Source organism: Microchirus variegatus, assembly GCF_963457635.1.
Source record: "Microchirus variegatus genome assembly, chromosome: 17".
NCBI classification, from domain to species: domain Eukaryota; kingdom Metazoa; phylum Chordata; class Actinopteri; order Pleuronectiformes; family Soleidae; genus Microchirus; species Microchirus variegatus.
Window position 1 is genome coordinate 17,265,396 of NC_139818.1, and position 12,533 is coordinate 17,277,928.

The 12,533-nt window shown below is 44.2% G+C and overlaps 2 protein-coding genes across 2 annotated transcripts in view; one reads left to right on the forward strand and one right to left on the reverse strand.

The window, feature by feature from the left end:
* The window catches only part of srcap (Snf2-related CREBBP activator protein), a gene marked incomplete at its 5' end in the record, with an annotated part of 23,301 nt that extends 16,459 nt beyond the window's left edge, over positions 1 to 6,842 (forward strand). The window contains 5 exons of the mRNA XM_083903710.1: positions 89 to 203; positions 628 to 753; positions 929 to 1,105; positions 1,255 to 1,338; positions 1,550 to 6,842. Of these exons, the coding sequence (XP_083759836.1) occupies positions 89 to 203; positions 628 to 753; positions 929 to 1,105; positions 1,255 to 1,338; positions 1,550 to 6,346 (5,299 nt within the window). The 3' untranslated portion in view covers positions 6,347 to 6,842. The remainder of the gene's footprint in view (positions 1 to 88; positions 204 to 627; positions 754 to 928; positions 1,106 to 1,254; positions 1,339 to 1,549) is intronic.
* Positions 6,377 to 12,377, reverse strand: LOC310939044 (syntaxin-4-like; the record flags this gene model as incomplete). The annotated part of the gene is made up of 10 exons (XM_083903711.1): positions 6,377 to 6,553; positions 8,945 to 9,055; positions 9,148 to 9,285; positions 9,477 to 9,541; positions 10,235 to 10,343; positions 10,581 to 10,687; positions 10,744 to 10,818; positions 11,175 to 11,274; positions 11,383 to 11,502; positions 12,348 to 12,377. 10 exons carry the CDS (start codon positions 12,375 to 12,377, stop codon positions 6,377 to 6,379), a joined length of 1,032 nt encoding a protein of 343 aa, XP_083759837.1.
* Between the last annotated feature and the right edge of the window lie 156 nt (positions 12,378 to 12,533).

The following is a 12,533-nucleotide window of genomic DNA, read 5'->3' on the forward strand; positions in this document are numbered from 1 at the left end:
TTTTCCCATGGCCCAATATTTTGATAATGGTGCAAAGAAAATGTGTAAATCGGGGTAATAACATTTTTTAATTCATGTTGCCCTTTAGGCTGATCAGTGAGCGCACAGTGGAGGAAAACATTTTAAAGAAAGCCAACCAGAAGAGGATGCTAGGAGATATGGCTATTGAAGGAGGAAACTTCACTACTGCGTTCTTCAAACAGGTAAGGAGTTAAGAACTTATAGCAGTAGATGGCTACACTTTATTGTTCATTCTAATAGTTGCCCACCATGTGAGATAATTATGTATGCAGGTCAAGCAAATTTCTCTGAAGGCTTTGTTCTATTGGTCTGTTTAAGATTTCCTTTATGGCTGTCTGAAATTACTGGCCTATTGATCATGTGACAATGAATCCATTAAGCAGAAGGCATTTCAAGTGGAAAAATATTGGATCTTGCATTTACCACATGCCTGACGAGGCTATCTATTAAATTTAATGCACTGAATAAGTGACACGATTGGTACAACAGGATTTTTTTAGAATGTCGTGATATCAGGACATAATGAAGATGAAGTCTCTATTAATTTTGTACACAGAGCCATTTTCCCATGCTTAATGTGCCACAATTACTATTTGGTCCTTTTAGAATACCATTCGAGAGCTGTTTGATATGAATGAAGGAGAGAAACGAGAGATGGCAGTGGAGCTATCCGTGCCCCAACCTGAGGAAGAGGAAGCTGCTAACAAACAAAACACCACCATTCTGGAACAGGTGAGATGCATCACTGTCACATAGACATAGATCTCTTGATTATTTGCTTTTTGCAGCACATTTTAGATATACTGTGGGGGCCATTGTTTAAATTTTATCTTTCATCTTGTTAGGCTGCTTTCCTTAATATTTCCCACATCATTAATACATTTTAATGTTGATGTGATTTTTGTAGGCCCTATGTCGTGCTGAGGATGAGGAGGACATTGTAGCAGCCTCTCAGGCTAAAGCTGAGCAGGTGGCAGAACTGGCAGAGTTCAATGAGAACATACCACTAGATGATGGAGGGGAACAAGAGGAGGTGGAGGAGCTCTCGAAGGCTGAGCAGGAGATAGCAGCTCTGGTCGAGCAGGTGAGTAACAGTGAAGTCTGCAATAGCCAGATTATACATCTTTACACTTTTTTTTATTTTTTTTTAAACATTCTGATGTAAATTGGAATTGGAATTTTATGTATTCTGTTTTTCTCTTTTGACATACCATATTCTCTGCTCTCCTCAAGCTCACTCCCATTGAACGCTATGCCATGAACTTTCTGGAAGCCTCTTTAGAAGATGTTTGCAAGGAGGAATTGAAGCAAGCTGAGGTACTGCCACATTTTCACCTTCTTTTAATAGTAATTGTCTGATGTGCTTTACAATGAATAAAGATCTCTGACAATGTGCAGTTTACCTATCTCGCATTTACTCAAGGGTATGATAAATAGGATGTAAAATAATAGTGTTCTCACAAACTTTTAACATGAATATGACAGTGGACAGCCTGCTTTAATATAAATATTTGCTTTTCTGTTACAGGAGCAAGTGGAGGCTGCCAGGAAGGGACTGGACCAAGCCAAGGAAGAAGGCCTCAAGCTTCACGCTTCATCTGATGATGACGATGATGAGTTTTTATCGCCGCCGGCTTCTGTGGAGCCTGCACAGCCAGCTCCAGCTCGTCGTGGACGTAAACCCAAGGACAAAGACAAGATTGTCTCCTCTACAAGGACCAGCGGTCGGCTTCGTGGGGCCTCACCTGAAACTGAGCCTGAGCCTACTACTCCTAAAGAAGTGCCTGAAAGACTCCGCCTTGGTCTGAGAGTACGAGGACCTGCCAAAGACACTGGTATTGTGTCGACCACCCCATCCCGCACAGAACATTTAAAACCCTCCATAACAACTAAACCCCAGGACTTAGTCAAATCTTCAAAAGCTACGTCACCTGCCAGGGAGACGATCAAAACCAGGACTCCAAATCGTTCCCATCCCAGTCCTGTGCATGTCACACCAGCAGTCTCTCCCCCTGGAGGGAAACCACCGTGTGTTGTTGAGAGTGATGTTAAGAGCTCCAAGGCAGGCGTGGAGGAAAAGGAGGGGCAGGACGAGAGGAGGGTGTCGGAGTCGTCCCTGGAATCCAGCTGTGATGTGGACCATCAGAAAAAAGATAATGACAACAAAGACCACAATGCCATGTCTCCCCCCTCCACTAGCTCCAGATCACCTCGCAAGCGTCAGTCAGCAGATGACGAGGTCCTGCGAGGCCTCGTTGAAGACTCCCCATCAGCCAAAGTCCTGCGGAAGCTTCCAGGGAGGCTTGTTACTGTGGTAGAGGAGAAGGAGCCAAAAAGGAGGCGGCGGCGTGGAAGTGGAACTGGGGCTGGAGGTTCTTCAGAGGAGGCAACGGTGGAGGAGCCTGCTGTTGGATTTGTTGATGAACCAAACAAGGACAGTACATCACCAAACCCAGATGTCAAAACTAAAGGGACTGTTACCATATCCCCTCAGGACCAAGACTCCACCCCAAATCCATCTGTGCACCCACCACCTGTCAGAAGTTATCCTCCATATTCCCCACCTCATCATTCTCCTGACATGCCTGTGCTGAGAAATCTTCCTGTGCGGCGCAGGTTGGAAACTGAATCTCGCATGGCTGCTCAGTTGGGAGAGCAGCATCATTTGGGTAGAGGACGGGGAGGAAACCAGTCCAAGAAAACAGACACACCTCCTGGAAAAGATTCCTCCTCTACAGAGTCCAGCGCAAATTCTCTTGTGGCACCTTTTAAACGAAAGAGGGGCCGGCCCCCTAAGGCAACCGTTGCGTTATCTGATTCTGATAACACAGCGACTTCCTCCCCACAGCCCAACTCGCCAAGTGAGGAAATGAACCCTTCTCTCTCCCCAAAACGTAAGAGGGGTCGTCCCCGAAAAGACTCCACAACCATGTTCGATACTGTTGGTGAAGGAAAGAACTCCAAAAATGAGACTACCACTACTGACATATCTGGTTTATTAAAAACTGATGGTAGCAAAGAGCTAACGGCACCATCTACACATAATTCAGATAGCCCTACATCTGCTCTTGTCAGCACTAGTCAGGCCTCCCAGTCTACCACAGCTGAAGAAATGGACACTAAGATTCAGGTTCCACCACCAGTGACGGCCACTGTTCCGAGTGCAGCACAAGCCTCCACAACAAAAAATCAAGATGACATGCAAGTGTCGGCTTCAGTCCCAGCACCAACTGCAACTACACCTCAGGTGATCCCACCCCTCCCAGTTACTACCTCCACTTCAGCCTCAAACCAAGTCCTCAATTCAGCTACAGTTCCAAAATCAGATTCAACATCTGCTCAAGTTTCCTCTCCATTATCTGCCACTGTTTCCACATCCATTACTATCCCACCCACTGCTACCCAGGCTACCACAAATTCACTGCCACCTGACAGCACTGGCATATTATCTGTTCCAGTTGTGAAACCAACATCTGCAACTTCAACATCTGCTGTAGAGCCAGAACCCACAGCTTCTACAACTGTGACAATAGGACCAGTCACTGCCAAAACAACCACCGTTTCCACACCCGATGCTACCATACCACCCGTAACGGCTGTGAAAGCAGTTCCAGCTGCTGCTACTACCATAGTTCCTAAAACAATACAAGAAAGTGTTACACCAGCAGTCATTACTGCTGCAAAGGACTTGCAAGTCACTGCTCTGCCATCCACAATACATGGTCCAACATCTGCACCAGCTATCAGTGTATCAAGTCCAGCTATAGATTCACCAAAACCACCCACAACGTCTGCGCCGCCCACAGAAATATCTGTAACAGTAACCAACATGACAACAGTCCAAGCTTGTCTGGGAACAACAACTCCATTAACAACAGGACCAGCAATTCCATCAAACCCAACAACAGTTGGCACAACAACTCAAATAGATCCAGTGCAAACAAGTCCACCTAGCTCAATAATTGCTTCTGCAGTTTCAACTTCATGTCAAGACAATTTTGTCAATACTCCTTCACCACCACCACCACTCCCCGAAGTCGACACGTCCTCAGCAAGTACAGCGCCGTCTTCTCCAGGCCGACAAAGGGCAACTCCAAAACCACTTCAAGCAGTGCAAGGAGAGACACAGTCAGAACTGACCACAGTGGCTGTCACATCCTGTGCATCTCCTTCTGCAACTTCCATCAGCGATGGTGGTACCACCGAAGCAGAAATTGCTGCAGTAACCTCATCAACTTCAACAGATCATCTAAACGTAACAATGCCTGCAGAACCAACCTCTTGTAAAGAATCTACTTCTGCTACAACCAGCACACCTTCAGAAAATACTTCTGACATCCCACTCCCAGTAACAACTACCACAGATCCCACACAAGCTCCACAGTCTGTGACCACAACTGCATCTCCGGAAATGTCAGTTACTATTGCTGTCACAAACACTGTTACCACTGCCCTAGTATCCACGACCACAGCCACTGCTGTGTCAGTGTCAGCAACCATAGACGCTTCAACCATAACCACTCCATCTGTGTCGACCTTCCAAACCTCTGCAGCCGTTTCCCCCCAGGCCATAAACATTGTATCCAAGGATGTTTCCCCTGAGGTGTCCACATCAATATCAACCACGTGCGATGCCCTGCCTGAAGTACCTGCATCTGCCCCTCCTAGTGTTTCATCTGAAAAGAATGAATTTGAAGAGTCAAAACAGAAAGTTTTGACATCTAAACATGACTCGGATACGGCTGAAATGGAAGTAGATTCTGTGGAGGCTAAGGACGAGGCCAACAAGGAGGGGGAAAAACAGCAGATCAGTAGGTCTCAGCCAAAAAGGACGAAGGTGGAGAGTTCCTCTGAGACTAAACATTTGGACTCTGCAAATGAGGGAGCAGGGGAAGATAACACCACCTCTCAGAAAAATGAAACTAAACAACCGGCAGCAGAAGAAACTACTGAAGACCAGAAACCTACCAAACCGAAAAAGTCCCTCAGTCGCCAGAGTAGTCAAGAGTCCACTTGTTCTTCATCACCATCTTCTGGGGCCTCCACGTCAACCCTCACTCGCCATGCCCACCACAAGAGGACGTATGAAAACAGACACCCCGCCAAGAGGAGGCGTGTGGATGTCACCTCCGATGAAGAGATGAAGGAAATAGGTGGAGAAAAGAAAGAGGAGGGCAGTGAACAGGAGCCAGGTGCCACTACCTCCAAGGGAAGGCGTTCCAGGTCTTCGTCTTCTGACTCCGACTCTGACAATGCCAAGAGCAGGAAGGAGCATCGATTAACACGCTCGGCCAAACGCAGGTTACAAGATCAGGAAAAGGAAAGAGGAAAGAAACCTTCACGCAGAACCGCACAGAACAATGCCAACACGTCCACAGGCGGAGAGTCTGGCAGTGATACATCTTCTGTCAGGAACACTGGAAAGTCTGCTGGATCTCACTCTACACACGATGGTAAAGCCCAGATAAACAGAGCCCCACCATTGCCTCCTGAGCCTGAAGTCCTGGGAAAGAGATGTTCGGCACTCAATGCAGCAGCCAAGCTTTTAGCAATGAAAGGCAGAGTGGACACTCCTGGCCACACCCTTCGGAAAGACTCTGCGGCTAAAGCTGCAGGGACGTCCCCTGCCTCCTCTGACAAGAACCAAAAGCCCAAAAATAACAGTGTACCAGCCTCCCCTCAGATTAACTCTGTGACTAATAACAAAGGCACTGGCAACAAACCTTTAACGACACCCAGTCAATCAAGCCGGGCTGCTTCCCGCTCCACCAGACAGTGTCCCGGGTCTCTGGTTCCACCCCTGGAAATGGAATACAAGAGGTCCAAGCCTGAGGAAAAGGAGAGGGGGAGTAGAAAGTTGTCTCGGGGAAAGGATGGCGAGGCTGAGGCCCAGTCTTCATCCAGGGGCCACAGTGCCTGCAGCAGCATAAGCAGTGATGGTGAGGCTGATGGTGGCGGACGCAGCAGCAGAAGTCGCAGCAGCAGCAACAGCAGCCAACGTACCCATAGCATCAGCTCTCAAAACACAGAGCACAGAGGGTCCCACTCTCGAGCCGCTTCCTCTGGCAGCGAACGCGAGAGGGACCGCAGCTCCGATCGGGCAAAACGTAGAGACAAAAGGGACAAGCAGGGTCATCAACAGGAGGGCCAAAGGGACAGTAGGAGGTCTCAAAGGCTATCACAGGAGGTGACTAGCAGTTCGGGAACTGAAGGCACGCCGGACAGGGTGCTGCGCAGTGTTGCAGCACTTGCCGCAGTGCAGGCCAGGTCACCGGCCGCAAGCACTCGCTCCTCTTTTAGTCAACATCGCAACAACAAGACATGATCAGAGTGCCAAAGGGAAAGTAAATCGACGCTAGTGTGGCAGAGCACGATACAAGAACATGTCATGGCCTTCAAGGTTGCTGCTTTGTCCGCACTCAAAAGAAACGCAAGGGATCTGAGTGCTGCACAAGCCAGGGACCTCCCTGTCTCTTAGGCCCTCTCCCTTTCCAACTGGAGCTGGTCTGCCTACCAGCTCAGCTATTGTCAGCTGGGGGAAGGCTCAGGGATGATGATGATAATGATGGACTGAGTGTATGTGGCACCATCATTGTGCATTTGTAAATGGACGTTAAGTTGGTATAGTGGATGAATTCACCACAGGAAAGGGGCAGGTGATAATAAAGGCAAGTTGTTAGTTCACATTATGTACTGTAATCATTTAAGACTGGAACACTCAGATCTTTGTTGACATGGGACTATACAGCGCCCTCTGGGGTATCAGATGAACTCCTGTGTGTCATTAAAAAAACGTTTGAGTGACCAGTTGTATTGTAAGTTGGCGGTTTTAGAAAGTTTGGTTTTGAAAGTTTCGTCAGCTGTCCTGACTATTGTTTCTTTGTAGTCAGTTGATAAGTTATGCATATTTTATTATATCTTCCAGGGTATTAGGAAGAGAACTGATCTGTCGATGTGATCGTTGCTGCACTATGCTGGAACTTGTCTTTGCTTGGGCCCTATTTTCATGTCGACTTCTGTTCATTTGATTAATTTCTTTTCTTTCTCTTTCTTTTTTTAAAATCAGGCCTTGCATTTCTCATTTGCACATCAGGCCCCGGGCCTTTGGTTACATTGTGGTCTAGTTATTTGTTTCACATCAATTTCAGTGAATGAAGTGGTTCCTGGTCTATCACAATGTATCTCTTCTAATTGAAGTCGCAAATTGTCTTGACACCTGGAGATAAAGTCCAAATCTTCCCAAAGGTGGTTATTGTCATGTATTTATATTGTAAGGGCAAGAAAATGTTATTGAAATTAAAGAGTGCCTCTTTGGCCAAATGGGTTTGAACCTCAGATTGCCTTGTAAAGCACCTGAAGCAGAGGTGTTGAGCTTCTTTCTTTATTAAAAAACAAAAAAGCCAAACAAAAAAATATACAACCCCCGCAAAACATCAAAAAGAGCACCCTGTGTATCAGTGCTATCAAATTGTTTTCCTTTCACCTTAATGGTTTGTCTCATCACTTCATTTCTTTGTTCATGTAAAAAAAACAAAAAAAACCTGCTTGGACAGAATATGTGAATAAAATTACTGGTGCAGTTCCAGATGTAAATTGTCGATTTAATTTTTACAAAAGTTATATTTGGAGGGAGGGTAGTTCATGGTGATGGTCTTACTTTTGATTTGTCTCATTTAATTTGTTGCATTCCTTTTGATCCCTTGTAATTCCACATTATTTTACTTGAAAATTAATTAAGGCAATTACAGTTGAATAAAAAGACCAAAAATGTGTTGCAATTTTTCAGTGTGTTGAACGTTTTTTTTTTCTACAGCAGGTGAAATGCAGGTCTGCACGTGTTGGGTACTTAATCGAAAAACTGCAAAAGCTTAATTTTGAATCTTGTGTAACTATTTACCTACATGCATCAGCAGCCCCACTTAAACAGAACCGTTTAACTTCAGGTTTTTTTCTTATTTTTTAAAAATAATTAATAGTCCCACCCATGCCTTAAAGTAATTTTGTGTTGGTTACATAAATTTGACAGTCATCTGCATAGCAATGAAATGCCACATTTCCTCTAAACTAAATAGAGCAGATAAGCGGAAAAAAAGGAGGGGTCCAAGAATCTTCTTCTATGATATTTAACGGCAGCTTGCATCTATGATGTTGCATTACTGCCATCGTCTGGAATCGGGTCGTATTCTTCTCATTCTTGTGTCTTCAGACCCTTCTTGCACTGTAGCTTCAGTGCTTTCGTCTTCTGCGGATCCTCACTGCTCTTTGTTTATCGTATAAGGAGACGCGGCTTTCCTCCTCTCCAAACAGTTCAGCTGCGATGGTGCCAATCTCAGCCGATGTAGGGCGAAAGGCAGGGTACATCCTGGACAGATCGCCAGTCCATCACAGGGCCACATAGAGACAAACAACTGTCCACTCTCACACTCGCACCTAAAGTCAATTTCGAGGGTCCAATTTGCCTAATCCCTAAATCTGTGGACTGTGGGAGGAAAAACTGGAGAAAACCTGCAAACCCCATGCAGAAACGCCCTTGTTCTGACTGGGTTGCAAACCCGGGTCTTCTTGCTGCAAAGCACCACTAACCACTAAACCAACTATGTGTCCCAGTTGTAATAGAGTATACAATTAAATCTGCAAATGAAGTTTGGTTGAAAGTAAAGTGGACAACAAGATGACCAACGTTACGACGACGATGGCCAAAAAGACGGCGATCCAGATCTTCTTCTGCAGTGGACGACAAAGAAAGGTTCATTAACACGCATGCAAAACACCAAAAAATGGACAATGACATTTTAATTTTCTTCATGTGTATGTAGAATATTTGTATATGGAACTGTATATATTGTAGAGGATGTTAGCTCAGGTGATAATCATAAGTGGACAAAATGTATTTGAGGTTTTTGTGTGTGAAACCACATTGTACCTTGCATGCTTTCTGCCGATAAGTGACTGCTTTCTGTGTGTTGTCCTTTGCTTTCTCCACGTTGACAGACGACTGGTCGATGTTGTTTTGAATCCAGTTGACCATCTCTCCCTGCGAGAGGGGGGGAAAAGAAAGCAATCTGAATCGGATGCTTCTTCAAACCGTGATGAACCTCAGAGACTTTCACCGGCATCGTTTCTCACCTGAGCCACCACTTCAATGGTAAGGTACTGGAACATGTCATGCAGGGTTTCGATGCTTTTCTCCAGCTTCACGATCTCGTCGTGTTGGGACTCGATCTCGTTCAGATCCTGTTTTGTAGTTACACAGTCGCTGAAGATCTGTACACAAGCACAGAGCAGACTGTCTGTAATGCACGAGATGGGGATAAATATGCCAGTGGTCATGTGGTTTCAGGGTATACGACCAATAGGGGCATCAAAAACATCTGCATTCGTCACACAAGCAGGAAGCCACATGCATACTGTGGTTGATGCCCACTTATTTTTTTTTTTTTATCATGATACATCACCTGTACATCCATCTTGCCACTTTCGAGCATCGCGTCCAGCTCCGCGTCAGATACGTTGGCCCCAGCTGCAGTAGAAAATGAACAAGAGCATTATAGTTGAGTTTTTTTGTTTTTTTTAATTATGCAATTTAAAATGAAAATGACATTCCAGCTGAGCTGAACTTAATAAATATTATATTTGTTTGCAGATATTGTACAAAAATGCAAAATATTCTTCCTTTAACAGCAACGCCTTAGCAGTGTTGTAATGTACCAATATACAATACAAAATTCACATATCTGTACTTTAACTGTCTTTGTTACTCGCTACTACCAAAGAAAGAAGAGTTGGTAATGGTCTATATTTATAGGAATTTATCGGTATTTACAGGAATTGAACCCACAACCTTCCAGTTTCGCCCGACCACAGAGCTACTGTTGTTCAATGCTACCTATAAAATTACTTTTCGATACTTAAGTACAGTAAATGTCATATACTATGTCAATACTTTTACTAAGTAAGTAATATAAAGTAATAAGTAATATTATAAGAAGTGACTTCAACTTCTACCGAAGTCATTTTCTGGTAAATGTTAATAAGGAATTTAAATAAAACATCAGGTGTTGTAGAAATGACCAGAAAGAGAAAACCACAATCACAACTACACAGCCAGGCCGCAGTGACTTCACCATTTTAAATAAAAAAAAAAAGTATATACACAGCCGACAAACCCTATATTTTGACAAAATGAAACGACAGCCCTGCATCATGTGCTCACTGATGTTTAGTTGCCTCTGTATTCTCTCCTTGTTGCAGTCTCTGTACCGGGACTGAACGGTGTAAAAGTAACCCACCAGCTCCAAAAACATCCTGGAGCAGATGCTGTGCTGGAAAATGAAAGAGTTACAGTCAGTGGAGAGTCAGGGTTTGATCATGGATGTAAATATAACTCATGTATGAAAGCCCACAAGCTTAAAGTGAAACTGCAGAATTACATACAATGACTACAAGTAGAAGTGCCACAACATACCAACAACATTGCTGCAAATCAATATTTTTTTACATCTATACCTTTATCTCCTTACTAAGCTGTTGTGGTGTGAAAACAACAATTATGGCTCAACCTGTGTGCGTTGAATCCGAATATTTATGGGAATATATTTCCCCTCCTTGACTCCCTTCTTGGGTTCAATATCTGTGGAGAGATTGTGGAGCGATACGTGGATCTCAACTGAACAACACAACAAAAATCAAAAAACGTCACAATTGGTAATTTTTATCACTCACTCCTCAGCTTTCTCTGGATCTGGCTCGCTATCGTTTTTATCTCTTCTGCAAAAAAACGCAGCTCTTTCTTCCGACCTAGACGAGAGAAGATCAACATGTTCAGCGCATAAATTCCCCCGTAAGAGACGATGTAAGTTCTGTCTGTTTGGGATTAACATTCAAGAACTTCACATGGATGCATTGGAGAGACAAAAACTGTTAGTGGGGTTCTCTGGTTTCCTCCCACAGTCCAAAAAATATGCAGATTAGGCTAATTAGACACTCTAAATTGACCATAGGTGTGAGGGCTGTGTGGCCCTGTGATGGACCGGCGACCTGTGTCAACTGGGATTGGCACCGACGACTCTCATGTGGAGGATAATGTGGTAGAACGATCTTCACGCGGCTGAGTGAGTAAGATTAGAACCAAATCTTGACCGGTTACTACTTACTGTCCACAGGCAGAGCCATGCTGAGCACTGTTTTCTGTTTGTTCTCAAGGTCCCTCACCATCTTCTTGAGACTGTGGATGTCCTCGTGGATTTCATGTGCCTCCAGAACAGGAAAAAGTGAGTTAAAGAATGTTATTACAGCCTCTCAAATGTGAGGTTTTCCAGAATAAATAGGTTTCAGAAACAGCTACATGATGTGTAAAGTCACCTTTTTTAAGAAGGCTTCGCTCTCCTTCTCCTCTTTGGCTGATGAGTTTCCAGGTTTGGTGATCAGAGCTGTGGTCTCCTCCTCCCCATCATCATCATCATCATCTGAATCCTCAATGTACTGCAGTCACACACACACACACACACACATGCTCAAGCTTGGCTTTCAGTACTGAGGCACTGATTCTCTGTCGTTCAGATCATTTGTGCAGAGGAGGCTTTGGTTTTAGCCACATTTGTTTGTCTGTGAACTTGAAAAAGGACAAATTATTGCAAGATATTCGTACATTTTGGTGGCGATAACCTACAGATCTCCTGTCAGTTTGTGTTCACTGAGATTATTATTATGAGAGGTTGTACGACAACCTTGTTACCTCAACTACAAGTTCATTTTAAAGTAGGGTACGATACGATACGAGATACATGGTCCACGATACCAATAATATCACGAGATCTGTCTACCGTCGAACTGAAGAAAACGAAACTTCTGTGAAAAGTTAAAAGTGCAGGATTTCTCTATTTATTCTCAACAAAGTGCATAAAGTCTATACGTATTTTTCCACCATTGTCCCTAAACTCCCTCTTCTTCTGTCAGGTTACTTGCACCCAAGCACCACTTCGAGGGAGCATCAAGTTTCAATGGCGCCCAGTGAGTGAAACTTTTGTTATTAATTAGAATGTCGATATGTGTCCTGGCGTATCGATGATCCTGTTGCACGAGGAAGGACGACGAGAAATTGTTGTTCTTGTGGAGTATGTACAGGCTTGCCTTCTGATCTTAAACTATTTTGAATTTAATGAAACTCAAAAATTGGGTTAAAGTAGATGTTGATGTCACTTTTTCTCCGCAGCCACCGGGCCTGACTTATTATTATTAACCGTATTAGTCAAAGATGTTATGGTGTAGCCATTAACTAAATGTCTGTTACTGGTTGCAACGGTGAACCTGGCTTATTAAAAACTCACTTTTCTCAGCTCTTTAATCCGGTCCCGCATTTTTCAAGATGTTTGTTACATTATTTTGTCATTTATTGTCCTGTGTGGATTGCAGGCATGAAATGCTTGATCCAACCATCTTAGAAATATTAGCTTCCCAATGGCAAACATAACACCATTAGACCCTCAGATTACCTAAACCCTCCACCCAAAAAC